Source organism: Manduca sexta, chromosome 20, assembly GCF_014839805.1.
Source record: "Manduca sexta isolate Smith_Timp_Sample1 chromosome 20, JHU_Msex_v1.0, whole genome shotgun sequence".
In the NCBI taxonomy this organism is placed as follows: Eukaryota; Metazoa; Arthropoda; class Insecta; order Lepidoptera; family Sphingidae; genus Manduca; species Manduca sexta.
In genome coordinates this window covers 4,002,749-4,021,075 of record NC_051134.1, presented here as the reverse complement: position 1 = coordinate 4,021,075, position 18,327 = coordinate 4,002,749, and the positions used below count along the sequence as shown (strand labels likewise).

Sequence of the window (18,327 nt, the reverse complement as noted above, 5' to 3'; positions counted from 1 at the left end):
CAACAGTAAATAATTTAACAACAGTTTTCTGCGGTTTAGCCTAAATATTTGTTGTAAAGCATTAACTATTGCCAAAGGTTACTGACTTTAGGAAAATAAATCTTAATTAAGAACAGGGAAGCCCTTCAAAATTGTTTTACTTCAATTTTCTATAAAACAATAGTCTCACCTCAATCAAACCAGTCCTTTCATGTTGTAAAATAATCTTTTTGAGCGTCGTCTATATAAAATCAACAGTAATTTATGTTAACTATGTTTAGAAATTTTATAACGTGCTGCATGCCATGACATTTCGTTCGTCATTTATTTTACTATTCATTTTAATTGCTTGGTTGTAATTACATGATCATGACGCTCCATACGTCCGCTTTCATGGGATTTCACTCTATTTTCACGAGGTCAAAATATTTTACTAAAACTCTAGCCCCCTTCCGACGCAAAAACCGACAAAAAACTATTTCGGATGCCCACATTTATACTCAAATTAACACTGTCAGGCGACAGAAACTACGATAACCATTTCCGAAATAACCGCCAAAACTCACTAGTCACTAACTGATCAATAAAAAATTGTACACTATGAATAATGAAACTGGTCTACATATACATGAGTAAAACCGTGTTGCTATCGACTAAAATTGTACACATTTAACCTATATCGAAATTGAATTGCAATTTGCTACTATGCGTTATCGATAATAAATAATATTAATACAATAATAAAATTAAAGTCTTTCCAATCTTAGATAAACGATATCAATGTATAGTGACACGGTGATCTAAAATGCATTTGCGAATTATCGACAACAAGATTTTTTGACGTCATTATGAATATATATTCATATTAAGACATCGCGCGGATCCTATCTATTGGCGAGAAATACTACGTCGCTAACTGAAACTCGCTTCAACAACTTTAACTACCTTGGTGATAAAGGATGTTAAGTTAATATTAGAAAAAAGTAAAAATTTTATGCACGCCATTAATCTCTTCTGGCTCACTAGATTTTGCCGCGTTTGAATGACTCTGACATTCTGGAGAAATCTTTAATAAGATTTCGATTTCGTTGGATGTCATTTTATACAGAACTAAAATTATAAAATAAATTACGCGAGAACAAATGAAGATGATTTACATTCCAACAAATTTAGGTATAGCCTTTGCCGTACTTTTCGATATCATTTAATTTAAAATCATTACTGAAAAAACTCATCTAATTTGCCTAATTCAGGAATTGACCCGTATTCTTTCCAATAAACCTTGACATTTGGATCAAAATCGGACTACTGTACATCATGAAGTTTACTCAGCACACCATTTTGAAGAGACGCTTATCGCTACGCAAAGAAATGATCATAAACTCTTGGATCTGATTTATACAAACAATTGTATTAAATATAATGGTACTTGATAAATTTTGATAGCCCTATGAATTATCCGTAACCTTGCTAGTCTGGTATGAAATTCAAAAGTGGTGATAAGCCGAATATCTATATAATAATTTATTAGGGGAATTATATCGACCGGTTGTACCCGTAATTCACACCTTCTTTACATTGATAAAATAATATTATTTAATGGTAATACCAGCCCTATATTATATACTGCCCCACACCTGGGTACGGGCCTCCTCTACTACTGAGACAGATTATTATTACATATTATTAGTGTGGATTGGCAGACTTCACATTACTTCGAAATTCTTATAGAAAACTTCTCAAGTATGCAAGTTTGTTCACGATGTTTTCCTTCACCGTTAAAGCAAGCGATTATTCACAAAGAATGCATTCATAACTTCGAGAAAGTCATCGGTTTTCGCACCTACCTTGATTTTGAACCTGCGGAAAATCGTCTCGATAGGCGGTTTTATTCCCAACTGGGCTACCTCCAGTATAGTTAAAAAAAACTTGTAATAAAAAGTGTTCTTATACATACGTAAGTAATAAATTTCGCTGCAATTTTCATACTTATTAATGACAGTGCCGTAACATGGATGCTTCCGAGCATTGCGAAATGTGAAACTATAACCATATGAATTCTGAGGGTATGTGAACTAACAAACCGGCTTGCGCCAATGTAGCAAGTTAAGATCCAAGAGTTATCAGAGCAACATTGAGCATAGCATAGTTGCGGTCTAGAGACGAGGAGAATTGGAAAATGGGAATATATAACAAAGACAGTTGAAGAAAACAAAATGGACTGGTATCCATCAGAAAATGAAGAATACACATCAAAAGAATCAATTAATCTATACGACACTCTAAGGGTCGATAATCACAAGATGACAAGTTTCCAAGCTCAGGAGTTAGTTAGTGACCTTCCGAGTCATTCTTCCACAAGGTACTCTATCATTTCCACCATAAACAGAGCAGACACTTCCGCCCTTATTGCGTACATTTCTCTAACCCTATCGGCCACGGACACCGGTATGCTATTTATGTAACAGTTTTGTCAAAAACATGATAAAGTATTTCGCTGGTATCTAATCTATTCGAACGCGGAACACCAAGTCTGTTGTTTTCAGGGCATAATTTGAAAACTTGACGTGTCATTCGTACGTATAAAGAATAAATATGGAAAATAGAATTGTGAAAATCGATCCGAGGCGTATGACAGTGATCCCGAAAGAGACTTCAGCTTCTGATGGTAAGATTTGCTTTTTACTAATTATAAATATATTATATGTAGATTTATTAGTATAATTATTATAGTTTTGGATATGTGATTATATTTTCGCTTAATTCTTTTTTACGTAAATTAATTGTGGTATTTGATTAAAATAAATTACAAAATTTAATACTTTTAAACGCGCGTAGGCTTAGAAAACTATTTAATCATCTTTATTTATTAATTTATTTTAAAACAAAACTTAATTAATTACAAATGCTCAATGACGGTTTTGATATAATACATTTTTTATTATGATGTTTGAAATGAAATAAGCTATATTTAATGGAAACGTATCTCGAATTGCTTTTAATATTTTTGAGCGAAAATTAAAGATATGAGAATAATGAGGACTAATTACATTTGTTGTTTGTTTTATCTTTATTGCGAATTTTTAAAACCGACTATTCCTCTGACTTCGTTTGAAAAGCTATTATATAATTGGCGAAATCTGATAACGACGTACTCTGATACATTTTGGAATGAACTTGTTAATAAGTAACTAAATACCACACCCGAAAGTAATTTTATCATTCAAAATAAAATACAATCTTTTCTGTGGCTGAGATCTGATTCCACCACACCGAAAATGAATATTTGCGTACCCCAAAACATATTTGTCACTTTATGTAGATTTCAACCGGCCATGTCTCATGTCAAAGCTGGATATCACTAACAACACCACGAAGAGTTCGCAAGCTACTGGCATACAAAGACTCAGTCCTTTATCGCGTTTGATGTTCTTGTAAAGGCCGACATCTTCTAGTTAAGCGATTAGTCATACCCACCTCTCACACCCTCGCGCGTTGATGAAAGAATTTTTGATAATTTACGGCTGTTTTCAATGAACAATCCCAAACTAAAACTTCGATTCGTTACCCTGAATAAACTAATCATAACTCATTTGTAAGTACAAAAATCAGATTAATCCATTTTCGTGACAGATCGATAATTGGGATTGAGATCGTTTGTTGAAAACGACGGACTGTCACAATATTTTGTTAATTTAGTGAGAGGCAATGGAAGTTGGTAAAATAAACGGGTATGGTTTAAGTTATGGTAGTTTACCGCGGGCGGTAGCCAGAACGCCCTTTTAAGTCATTAACGATAATAGAAAATAAAACAAAAACTATGGAAATATCATTTCTATATCCGATCAATAAATCTATCGCTTAGATATGTTATTTTTAGCTTAGTTAACGATTGTAGAAAGGTGTCTTGGCTACGCCCCGAGTACTGCTTCAGTAAGTCGCTTACTTAACACAGGATAATAGTCTAATAGTCTTTGCATAATGACCTTGGTTTCAATGCGTATTATGATAATCGTATTTTTTTTATTGCATCCGAAGGCAGTCGAGCAAACGGCCCACACGATGGTAAGTGGTCATTATCAACAAAAATATTCCTTCTTTCTTTCTTACTTAGTCTTCTCTTTTGTTCTTATTGTTGGTGTTCTCTTTACCAACTCATGCTGCTTGTTCCTTCTTCTTGTTATTTGAATGGTTATTCTTATTTGTCACTTTCTTGTATTTTTTTTGTCCGTGCTTGTAATTGTATCTTACTTCTTCTTCTTCGGCCAAAAATTCCTTTAATTGTATGTATGGTGTAATTTATCGTTTTAATGGAAAATATTGTTGTCTTGTAACAAACTTGTTGACCTTTAAATACAGATAAAAATTGATACACGACCTTTTCGATAATACGGAGAAATGATAAGTTTATCAGACGGAACAATTTGCATCTGATACCTGTATACTTGATTATATTATTCTGTATTGTTTATATTCTTACACTGTCCCTGAACAGTTGCCAAAATTATACCGGTCTTACTTAATGTAATTTAACAACAAAAATAGTTTAATGAAATTCAAAACTTCAAATCTATTGTAAATTGTGTCCTTGTCAAGATTTTTTTCATTGACTACAAAAAGCGTTCTTTCATTTAAATAAAGAACTAGATGTTATTTTAGTAAAACTTGTGCGAATACTAAATAAGTGATTTGAAATTATAAATTTGTTTCGTTTCTGTGGTTGACTATACTGCTAAGAAACTAACGAGCCAAGATGACCAAAATAAATAAACGAAAGTGAAAAACCTCAGTTAAATCTTTTAATTTCAAGTGTTAAATGGCTTTTTCAAGTTGAATACAAGTTTAGAACTCCATTAATGTAATTAAGAATACATTTTTCTTTCTCGTTGAAGTTAACCACGTTTTAGTAGCGATAAACTGAAAGTTGTAAAGTTAAAATTTATAATACCGTAGGTAGTACAATATAATTGAATGTATGTTAATTTGCCACATTCATTTAGATCGTGAAACCGATGAGGTACGGAATTCGATTCTCGAATTGGGTATTCAAAATTTATTTACCAGGCTAATTTTATATAGCTTTTAAGAATTTGTAAAGTATACGCAGTCTCCCTACTTCCATCATTGAGAGCTCTCGCCAGTGAAAAGAAACAAAAGCTGAATTCTTACTAACATAATTTGGACCATTTTAATAGGTTTTGGGATAATTTGAAAGTCTGTGCGATTTCTCAACTTCCATTGTTGAGAACGCTGAGCAGTGGAACGAATTAACAAACGCTGATATCTTACTAACACAATTTGAAGTCTAGTAGGTTTTGGCATGACTTGATACAAATTACAAATTTATTTCGCCCTTTACTGGCAGAAGCCTTATCGGAACCATGATTATCCTAGATAGGTTATACGAGCCAACACAAAGCGTCTGCGTCAGTCGCTTCCGAATCGATGGTTGACATGTTCACAATATACATTAGCATAAATTCCGGAATACTAATGAGGATACAAGTAGTCTCGGCTTTAGGGTGGCAAATAAGACAACCGAGAAGGGCCTGGCACTGGTCTTACTCTTACAAGGGAGACAAAGAAAAAACAGTACTATCTTTTGGCAATTGGGTCAATATAATTAATAATAATATCAGCCCTGTATTATATACTATCCCACTGCTGAGCATGGCCCTCCTCTACTATCGAGAGTGATTAATGACCTCACAAAGATCTCCCGCCCGGAACTTCACATTGATTACGACCGAACCTTTACTTACCTGTAAATGATACCCATTGTTTTAATATTTATATTTGAAGTTATTTATAATTACACATAATTATAAATGTAAGCATACAAATGTATACCAACTGTAGAGATCCTGTGTTTGAATACCAGGTCGGGCGACATTATCTGAGTTTTCGAAATTCGAACACAATTTGGTTTGTGTAAGAGCGACATTACATTAAGTAATGTCTTATTGATTATAATATATCTTAAGAAACGAATCAAATCCTCTTTATCTTAACACTTTTTATTTGTCAGATAAAATTTATTTATCAAATTAATTATAACCTAGTTAAATAGAAAACCAAGACGATAGACTGACAAAATCATTACTGTTATTTCTGATTTGTTCTTAAATCCTATTACTTTTATATTCTGAGGATTAAAATGTCAACCCGGGCCTGTTTCACAACGTCAGAGTAATTGCAATTCTTCGAATATATTAAAAGACGACCAAATATAAAAGACAAGCTGTCAACTGTGCTCCCAAATAAATTAGAACTATCTAAATTAACCGTCTAACATTTTAACTGACAAATAAGATATACATTAACGTTTTGTGTAAATTTTATTTGACAATTATTGTATTAACAGGCCAATGTAAATATTACGCATAGTATTCCCATTTATTTTGGAACTTTATAAATTAAAGTGAGTAGTGACATTTGTATTTGGTCGAGTTATAATAAATTTATAAATCGACCAAATACAAATGTCACTTGTAATGACGAGTAGGATATACTCAGAGGTTGTGAAACACGTCCTAAGTCTAAATTTCATAACAAGCAACTTATATTGTTTAGCGGAGCAAATATCTAGACTGCGAGCGTCGCAGTCACCGATCGCGATCTCGCTGAGCCGATGCCCCACGTGGTCCTCACTCGACCCCCTCCGATTCAGAGGCTACTGGGACAGCGGCGAGAAGGCGATATTACTGAACAATGGATCTACTGGTAAGTTGTGTAATATGCATTCAAATATGTACTCAGTTATAAGTATAATAAGGATTCTTTAGTATAAATGGGATGACTACAATCTTGCTATTGTCTGTCGTGGATTAAATCATATGACTGTAGATATCACTATCTTGATAGTGATTGCCTCGGTGGCGTAGTTATGTTACAGTACGACGGCAGTGTTGAGGTCTCGTATTCTAACCCCGGGCGGGCAAAGTGATATTGGATTTTTTTATTAAGTATCAACACGAAGTCTGGAATTTGTCTGATATGGCGATAGGCATGCTCCTTACACATCATAGGATGAAATACGCACGGCAAAATGTAGCCGCGCCATTTGCGCCTCTCTCTGCCTCTTCAGGGATATTTTCATGAATGTGTGTGTGACTATAGAGATAGAGTGTCCAAATACTTCGCCATTTTTATTGAACTGCAATATACTTAAATCGGTTGCAGTATTAGTTAATGCACCGAGACCAAATAAATAACAAACTAACCTCTTTCTTCGCTCAATTATAATTTATATTATGAACTCTAATTATGTAAAATCTCACTCCTCCGTGCGCGCAATGTGCTTAGAAAGGGGTATAAAGTTGTTTCATCGCGTATTCATATATAGGAAATATATATTTTTAGGATCCCTTAATTCTCTCTTCTTATACCAAATTCACGGAAAAGATAAAATGTAAATAAATATTATCTTCATTTCAAATAAATCTCATGTTTAGATCTGTCAATTTCATCGAATACACAATAAAGATAATCGGAAACAGAATAGATATTTACTGAATAAGGTATAACTATAAATACTATGTGGTAGGTATATCTCTTTTAGATATTTACGATGGCCACAGAATATTCTTTGACCACCGGAATAATACCAAATACTAAACATAATTAAACATTAAATAAATAATTGTTTTCAACTGAACGACCGCCTTGGTGGTGTAGTTATATTGCGCATGCAGTATGACTATCGTGCTGACATCTCAGGTTCGAATCCCGGGTCGGGTAGTAATACTAGAGTTTTTCTGCCTAGTATCAGCCCGGAGTCTGGGGTTGTGGCCGGTAAATGGAAATAAGTTCTCTCCCAAATATATGTGACTTTAACATACCTGGCGAAATGTGGGTGTATTACCTCTGCCTACCCTTATAAAGGGAAGAAGGTGTGATGATATATACGCCTGTTGAATACACTATACATTACATCATGTTTGAATACAAATTTGATCAAAACTCCGTTCACTACATACAAACTATTTGTAAATTAGGACACTTAAATTGAGTTCCTACTTAAATGCAAATTTGGCATGATTTTGAGAATAAATTATGTTAATACTGATTACAAATTAGTCTTCCATACGATTGCAAATTGGTTACACGTGTTGCTTATAGTAATTAGTTATGTTTGGATTCAGAATTAGGTAATATATCTATTACTTTAAAATTAAACTACTTTTCGGATTCTATCGCGGTTTTTTATATTTTAGTTTTCTCCCGACGTTTCGAGAGCTTTGCAGCCTTCATGGTCACGGGGGGGACTTCATGGTCACGGGGGTCAGTAGTTTAATTTGAATGTCTAACATTCGCGTAAACATAAGAAAACATTATATCTATTAATGGCTTTTCAAAATAAAACGAAATTTCCTAAGGGTTTCTTCACCTTAAAAGTTATATTTTATAGAAGTCCCACGGTGCACTTTTTGGATTAAAAATAGCCTAAGTAGGTATATTGTTACCTAGGGCTTGGACTGTTCGAGTTTTTATATAAATCTATGCAGCAGTCTCACCGTTTACTTCTAACAAACGTCTTCACAATCTTACACAATATATTAGTGACTATAAAAATAAATTATTTAAATTTTTGCATGACAAATGTTATTAATGTTTGAACGATTATCTTGATGATGTTAAAGTTTAGAATGTATTCTGTCTTCTCTAGAATGTTAAATTGTTGTATGCTATTATAGCGGGTCATAGCTGTTCTGTAATATAAATGTATAACACCTTAATCCTACCTGCGTACCACAATAAATATAATAAATAAATAAAATAAATACAATATATTATAATATCAGCCCTGTAGTGTAGCGTAGTATGTAAATACTGTCTCACTGCTAGGCATAGGCCTTCTCTACTACCGAGAGGCATCATGCCTTAGCCCACCACGCAGGCCTAGTGCGGATTGGTAGACTTTACACACCATCATAATTCCTATAGAGAACTTCTCAGGTGTAGAGGTTTCTTCACGATGTTTTCCTCCACTGTTAAAGCGAGTGATAAATCATAAAGAATACACACATAATTTAAGATAAGTAAGAGATGTTATTTTATATGGTAGCAGTAAATTAGATGAGAAATGAAAAGCTGTATATGAGTATTTCCCAGAATAAATGTACGCAACGAAATAGTTTTTACAAAATATTGTTACGGATTTTTCTGTCTCATCTGTCTTTTTTCATTTGTCTTAATCTATTCGTTCTGTCAAGTTATATACGAGTATAGAACGAATTTATTAACAAAAAAAAAGGTAGAAAAATTCGTAATAACATTTCTTAGAACTATTTCGTTACGTACATTTATTCCAAGAAATACTCATATTCAATTCCCGCGGAGAGGCAAATACTTATGATATAAAAAAAGCAATAGATTTCAGATATTTTGGAGTGGAATTCTCTCCTCACTGATACCTAAGATATACGTTAATGTCAACCAACAAAACACACCTTAATAATCAAGAATAATATTTGTTAAGGGACAACCTTAATTATTTCATATGAGACGTACGCTATCACAAAAATAATATTCTATACGGTTCCATTACTGTCGATAATATATTGTCTATTTGAATAGGTACATTTATCTATATTAGTTTATCTAAACACACAAATCCATGTGTTAATGTTATCAATCAAGTTAATTCGAGTAAGCCATGCCTATAACAAAAATGTTTTGGGGCCACGGCAATTTAAAGTAGTATCAGAAATATAACATACTAGCTTTTGCTCGAGGCTCCGCCCGCGTGACAAAGTTTTCCGGGATAAAATTTGCGCTATATATTTTCTTCGGATAGAAATAAGCCTATGTTTTTAATAAAATATTTTTGTATTGCAAATACACAAGACACAATTTGTACCCCGAACAGTTATTCTTTATATCTACATAAGAAATATCAACTTTCATCAACAATATCACAAGGGCTTAGCAAAATAAACGATAATCCCCCTAGATCGAAACAAAAACTCTAGCATTGTAAAAACGTGGTCGTGTTTCGAATGGACGTTTTTTTGGTGAAACAGGCGGAAATGTCCGGGACCGCAATTTATAGAGCCTATTTATGTATAAATGGGATAAACAGCGCAGGATTTACGAATGAACTTTTTGTCGATTCATGTCCTCACACACAAGCCGTGATGTGGGCAGATCTAAATCCGACATGTATGAAAAATTGTAGAAATTTATTTAATCAATTTAGTTATTTCTTTTAATTACACAACAAACAGGCAGTTGCACCAATAGTCGTTTTCCATAAACATCATTAGAGGACTGTGTGCCTTTAATTATAGAGTGCAGAATAATAAAATTTATAGATAATCTGTGTTACAAATGTAATTAACTAGCTGACCCGGCGACTTCGTACCGCTTAACAGTCGACATATTGACATGAATATTTATACGATATATAACATCACTCAATTGTTTTGCCTTCCCGAGACCCCTCCACTAACACTTAAACTTTATGGTATGGTATTAAAGTTCAAATTGACTTTTAAGTATTATTACGGATCTTTTGTATGGGAATATAGAAAAGTGTTGATTTTAGATTTTTTCGGGCAATTTTTTTATGTTTTTCTCACCGTAAGATGGTTCTTAGTACGAGGATGGTTCCTAGTACTTCAAGGAATATTATAAAAAAGAATTAGCAAAATCGGTTCAGCTGCTATCAAGATTTGCGCCTAGCAAGACATTCAGCGATTCATTTTTATATTATAGATTCGACGGCCTAATTTCGACTACTAGGCAGTTTAGTCCATAAAGAAGCTATATTAATTACTAGGCATTATGAGATTTTTGTCTCAATATAATTTTAATCTGGCTTTACGTTTGTTCGTCTAGCAAGGGCCTGCTTATACAAAGACACCGGACTTTGGGTGAGCGCATTAGGCGCTCGCGACCCTTGAAATTAAGCAAAAATTCTGAGAGCAACCTACTAACGTGTTACAAACCTCGACTCAGGACGGTCACTGGGAGAGAACTCAACAATTATGTATATCTCAACGACGAGTGCAGTAAAAGCCACCATGCTGAGGGCGACCCACTAACGGGTTACGAACCTCGGCTCAGGACGGTCACAGGGAGAGGATGAGACATCAGCGATTATGTTTGTTTCAGTGATGAGTAAAGTACTCCGTAAGATGTCGTAGTTCAAAGTTCTGTATGGTGTTGCTATTATAGTCGTATCAAGCGAACAGGCGTCGTTTAAGGTACTAGTTTAGGTCACTGGTGGTAGGTCTTTCATATGTGAGAGTCCGCCTGGGTAGGTACCATCGCAATGTCTATATCTACAGCCAAGCAGCAACGTTTAGTTACTGTTATGTTCCGGTTTGAAGGGCATTGTAGCTAGTGTAACTACTGGACATAATAAGACTTAACATCTCATGTCTCACGACGGCGAGCGCAGTGGAATACCAATCTTTGTAATTCAAGGTGTTGGATGGTGTTTCTTCTGTTTTTGGGGGATCGTATCGCTTACCATCAGGCGAACGGCAAGCTCGTCTCGTCATTCCAAGCAATAAAAAAAACGCAATAACAATTAAAAATTCCATCGAGACCGTATAGCGAACACAAGGCTAAATATTGAAAATCTCATAAATTATGATGCATACTGTATTAAGGGCACATTTCACGTTCAATATCACTTTATCAGTAAATCACTGAAGCGGTCAGCAGTTATCAACCTAAGCCGATAAGATAGTAGGCAACTTGTTAAATAATAAAAATAATCAAATACCGTAATATTCTGGTTTTGTATATTTGTAGAATTCATGGACAATATGAAATTGTTGAATACATCAAGAATTAAATATAGTTATTAATAGTTTCTATTAATACTACTGTAAGTTTTCCCAAAACACCTACTGAAAATTCTAAGTATGTTTTAGTTTTTGTTTTTTATATTGTATCTGTAATTGAAAAAATTGTTCATCATTATTAATGTTATGTGTACCGTTTTGAGGCCCCATAAAAATATGCTACTCGCTGAGTGCTGTGGCGAATGTTATGTACGCCGTACTTGTTGTACATATCAGTGACTATAATTATTGTTTAAAACTAGTGTAACTGTGTGTAACTGTTATTATAAATAAATAAGTATAATCAGGGACCCCAATTTGTCTATCATGAAAAATCCATCTTTTCGAAAGGCAGCTTTGATAACCATATAAGTAAAATAGTCAAAAACTCATCTATTTACCTGGTTATAAAAAGTGTCTTAATAGAATACCAATAACTCCAAAGAGACGGACATATCACCGTAGACGGGGATACACCGTAGATAGGACCTCCAGACTATGTAGCATAATATTATTAAAACTAACACAAGACATATTAAATTAGTCAAAAGCAACCTACTTAATAGGTCGACACTGGTCGGCGATTCCGACTTCATGGACACGTGAGTAAAACCGGGTTGCTTTCGACTATACCATAACAATATAATATGTAGTTCATGCCTGTATCTCTGATGAATTAGACTCATAAGCTCTTAATGACGCCAGCCACAATTAGCCCACTTATTTTCATCCAGTAGTACGACGATGCAGTTATTTGTTTCCAATCAGGTGTACACTACACGTTAAACCTAAGCAAGCAAAAAGATTTTTCCCCATTATTTACTATCAATAAGGTACAAATTAAATCAATACCCAGACATAATGTAATTTGAAGGCCGGCATAATCATGCCGATCATCGAAGCATACATAATCTCTCTGCTCAATATATTTCTTAGCTTCACTTCAAGTGCAATAAAGTGTATCCGCCATGTTATAAAAAAATGATTTTGACAATACTTCATCATTTCAGCGTACTTTACTTTCACGGATCAGTCCGTACGGCCAATCCTGAGCGGCGGCCCACTGCTTGGCGAGTATATCTTTGAGCAGATGCACTTCCACTGGTCAGTGGACGACTTCACTGGTTGTGAACACGTGCTGGATGGACACGGGTGAGTTGATCTATTTAATTTACTCAGTTTCACAATATTTTACAAAGTTTATACGCAAAACTATCAATGTCCGGATCAGCATTTAGAACAGAGATTCCAAAACTTTTTTTGCTCATAGACCACTTTCAAAATTTTGCTGGTTGCAGTGAACTGCTTTTTTTTGGTGTCGCAGAGAAAATGAGTTACCACTAAAGCCCAGCCATCGCAGGGTCACCGTGCCTTACGACCCCTATCAATATTATTTGCTTACATTGATACGTGAAGTCAATCAAAAAATTATTAAATAATAAATCATTTAATACTTTACTATCAAACAAGATACATTTTCGTGAACCCCCGCCGACAAATTGTGAACTCCCATTTTTTGGTCACGCTAACGTAGACACCCGTCAAATCTCCCGTGGAACCCTAAGAGTAAACCTGAACCACTTTGGAAATCAATAATCTAAAACATCGTTGAGTGCAATAAGAACGAGCGGTATAGTCGAATTATCTCGCGCTACTGTACGACACAATTCATAACAAACAACTTGTGGCTTCGATTACGAGTATAATTTGGCGCAAATAGTCGACATAACTCCTCTCTCTAGCCTAAACATCTAATTTTGGGCGGAGATTTCGCGACCGATTTTCATTTGTGAATAAATTTGTCGAACCTCGATTGTAGCCTAGGAACTTCACTAGAATTATAGTAGGGTATAAAGGTAGACTTCGTAGCTTGTAAAGGTATCTAAGAAAGTCCTTTTAGATTTTCTCTTATTTATAAATGATAATTAACCTAGATAATAATGTTTGCTGGTGGTAGAATATATTTTATATCCGCCTAGATAGTGACCACCGTACACAAGTCAATTTATGAGTAGTGTCGCGTTCTGGGATCAGCCTATGTGGGATATCCGGTTCCAACGAGCCGGCATAATTGTGTCGAGTATCGAGGGTTAATCTCTCGTCAGTCGACATTCTATTGGATCCCACTCCACTTACCATCAGGTGTAGTGAGGTCACTATTACGTGAACGTAAAAAAATCGTGTTTGTCAACATAGCCTTGCAAAAAAATATTTATGTTCATTATTCAGTGCGCTTAGAATGTGGTATAAGAAACACGACACAACTCCGTATCGTTTATCGCGATTAGTTGAGAAACTAACACGTGACGTGACGCATTGACTTCTCGTTCAATCACAAACATTAAAATTAAACGACATCGACTTCCTGGTCCCGTTTGTTTTAAGTTCATGAAATCAAAAAGTAAGACATGGAAATAAAACTATTTTCCTGATTTTATAGCGGTTTCATTATCAAAACATAAGCCTAGTAATAATTATTAGCAGTCCCGTACGCGTCGCTGAGAGCATACAGACAGATACTCTTGATTTATATAAGATATCACCACCAAAATATTTACGTAAATCCCCACACTTAAAAAGTTACATGCATATCTGTTGTTATCAATGTACCTAATAATATCACGTTACAATACATCGGGTTACTAATGCGCAATATGGCAATCTTACTTTCTTATTGCCTAGAGAGAAATCTGCGTCTTACCAAGCCTTCGTTTAATAAAATATACAAATCCCTCGGCTTACGGAAAGCTACGATCTGTTTGTTTCATAGAGACCTGAAATACTGGTATGAAAAATGACCTTCTGTTTCTTACTAAAATGTGTTAACTTTGCCATGTATAATAATACTGTCCTACTGTTGGGCTCGGGCCTCCTCTACTACTGAGAGGGGTTAGGCCTTAGTCCACCACGCTAGCCTAGTGCGGATTGGTAGACTTCACACACCTTCAAAATTCCTATACAGAACTTCTCAGGTATGCAGTTTTCCTCACGATTGGTTTTCTTCACCGTTAAAGCAAGCGATAATTCACAAAGAATACACACTTTTACGTACTTTGCCATGTACTAGAAGTTATTTTGATTTAATAAAGTAATTTGTAGTATCAAAAGTAAAAATTGTAAAATTGTAACCAATTCAAAGTTTAATGAATGAACTGTCAAAATTAATCAACGAATGTTCGACTGTGTTGATGGATAGATAGGCCAACTTTGCCCACTAAGGGCAATTTTGCGGTGCGATAATAAAACATCGCGCGGCAAATATTTTTAATTTTAACTTACTTTTGCGTCGATAGCGAGATATGCAACAAACACCTTGAAGTCGCGGCTGTTTATTATCCTATTGCACACAATATCTCAAAATCATAAATTTTATTTCTTTTACATATTTTTTCTTTGATATTGAATATACAGTTTATCTTATAGTCAGTACTACATTATTCTAACAGATAGGCCTGCGTGAATCCCTTATTCCAATATTAAAAATCCAAAACTCGGTTTATGCATGTGCCAAATTTCATCGACATCCGTTAAGCAGTTTTAGCGTTTACTTCTAACAAACATCCAACTATTAAAATCTCCAAACATCGTCACAAACTTTCGTGTTTATAATATTATAAGTAAGAAGTAAATAGGATTTGTTGATTTATAGTCAAAAGCTGTTTGTCTATACATTTTGCGCCGATTTCTTAATGGATTCTTCAAACATTTTATTTGAGTATATACAAAATACTCAGAAGTAACCCATTTCCAGCTACGTAATACTGTCTACCCATATTTTGTAATGGCAAAGTTAATTCTTTAGAAATTCGAAGTTCAGACACACAATGGATTGTTCAATATTCAGAAGATTCTTAGATAGTGAAAACCAACTGTATAGAGTTATTATAAGGAAAGGGTACTATTAATTTAATTAAATGTTGTTTAAAGAAGGAATGAGGAAATATTTTATCAATAAATATAATATTTTATCTCAGTTGTTTTAACCGATATAATTTGCTATGTTTTGTAAACTAAATAAATATAAATACATGAGAATCTACACGGTTATCTTATAGCACACATCTTATAATTATAAATATATTTACCTAATAGCCTACATAATTAACTAAATATTAACTCCAAGTTCGAACATCATCATTAAAATTTCTTAGTATTCCTTATAAAAATATTTTTTTTACTTCACAAGTTATATTCTCTTTTTTTTTATACGCGCGCGGGAAAGTGCACTGCACCTGATAGTAAGTGGAGTGGAGTCCAATAGAATGTCGACTGATGAGAGATGATTACCGCTCGGCAGTCGTCACAATTATGCCGGCCTGTTGGAACCGGATGTACACAGGCTAATTCCGGAACGCGACACACTCACGTGGCTCATTATGACGGGTTTTAACACCTTAACGGCGGTCGCTATCCGGGCGAATATAAAATATATCTTACCAGCAGAGTCTCTTGTGAAAGATTGACTATTTCTTCGGCCATAAGTATATTAAACCCTTGTTTTCTTTTCAGATATGCAGCGGAATGCCATTTCGTCCACTATAACAGCAAGTACGGTTCTCTAGAAGCGGCCGTGGGCCACCCGGACGGTCTCGCAGTAGTAGGATTCTTATTGGAGACGGTAGACGCTCCTAACCCCAGATTTGACAGGCTGGTTGAAGGTTTGGAAGCTATTAAGAAGAACGAGTCAGTCAAGAATGTCACGTCAGGTTAGTGATCAAATCGCACGCTAGGGTGACCTAACTCAAAAAGGACGAATTGTGGGAAACAAATAAAGAAGATTTGAAAAACAATATAGAAGGCAATGAATTGGGCGGGCAATGAAAGTGAGAATCCCTGTTTCTATTCTATAATTTTGTCTTTTTCTCGTCATAGGGTTTAAATATATACACCAAGTAATATAAAACTTTTGAGTAAGTTCACTTAAGTTCTAATGTGCGATTAAAGTTGAATATAAAATGTATTTCTTTACATACACATACTGAAGTAAACTCACGCCTTAAATCCGGGAAGGACTTAGCAGAGGAGCTACTGTTATACCCACTATTTAATCAATATTACAAATTTATAAAATATTGCTCGCAGATTCACCTGCGTGAAAGGCCTTTCCTATTACTAAAATGCCGACATGTACGATCTCAGAGCCACCTATTTAAAAACCCTATTAAAAAAGAACATTGTATCCCATAGGAATAAATGACGAGGATAAAAGTCTATGTATTAATCCAGGACGTAGTCTACCCGTGTACCAAATTTCATCCAAATCCGTTCAGAGGTTTCTATCTTTACTTCTAACAAACATTTTCACAAACTTACGCAGGTATTTATTTTGTAATTTTAATATGTTAAGTTAAAAATAAGATAAGAGTTATACCTGCTTGTTTCGTAAATTGAATTTCTGTAGATTTATGCTAATGAAATTAATCTTTATTTAAAATAATTTTATACAGTAATTTACATATTAATATGAAAGTTCACACATGTTTTAAAAATTGTAAACTTAATCAAATTCATCTCTCGTCTTTATTAAAATAATGAATACAAAAATAGAATAAACAAGGTATTTACAATGCATAAAAAACACGAACTAAACCATGTCGTTGGAATAATCCGTCATTCATTTTGCAGAGGTTACATTAATTTTAGTATTTGCATGTTATAAAGAATGCGTTATTGAATTTTAAAATTGCCGACTTTGGTAATGATTAGAATGTATAATATCATACATTCTTATTGTATTTGTATAATTTATTACTGAAAATAAGTTTAATTTACAAATATATTTTTATGTAATTTATGATGAGATGAGTATATTCTGGATCTGTTCTTAGCTCCCTCATCAATAAAAAATATCGACTTCACATAAAACCATTACAATATTAATACAAAGTACACAGCATTGACTGACCAGTTGGAAGTGATGCATGTAATGACTTTCTGCCGTGATATTTGGAAATCTGTACACATAGCCTATGTCCAGCAGTTATCCTAGACTTAGGAAGATACCATTACACTCCATTAAAAAATCTAATTGTATTTTATTTTTATTTTTTTCATAGTAGCTCGGCAAAACGACTTCACTGAATCCTATAAAAAGTGATATTTCCTATTTCCAGAAGCGTTATCCTGGATGGACTCCGACGACCTTTCCGAGGGTAGCTACGTCACCTACAAGGGCTCTCTGACGACGCCGCCCTACACAGAATGCGTTACGTGGATCATTTATGAAAGACCTGTACAAGTCGGAGCTGAACAGGTGAGCACTTATTTCTTGATTCATTTCGTCCATTTCAAAATGATTTATAATTATCAATCAGAAGAATTATTAAAGACAAATCAAAAAGTAAAGAAACTAAGGATTCTAAATATATCTTCGTGGCTATTTTTTTTGCGCTCCACTATTCTGAATTGGGCCAGCATTTATGTAGTAAGTCAAACCTTCTCTAAACATTGCAATGGTTTCTTTGCCCGACAGGCTAGAAAAGAAAACAAAGGAGATTCGATCCGAAACAGAGAGCTATATTTTTGTAACACTCGTATTTTTTCTATCCAT

The 18,327-nt window shown here is 34.3% G+C and overlaps 1 protein-coding gene across 1 annotated transcript; it reads left to right on the top strand.

Moving 5' to 3' along the window:
- Positions 1-2,497: 2,497 nt before the first annotated feature.
- On the top strand, positions 2,498-18,030 carry LOC115449729 (carbonic anhydrase 1; the record flags this gene model as incomplete). The annotated part of the gene is given in 6 exon segments (XM_037440805.1): positions 2,498-2,647; positions 4,018-4,044; positions 6,553-6,702; positions 12,788-12,929; positions 16,287-16,483; positions 17,891-18,030. Coding segments are annotated over 6 exon segments (729 nt in total), but the record flags the coding sequence as incomplete, so codon positions are not given.
- Between the last annotated feature and the right edge of the window lie 297 nt (positions 18,031-18,327).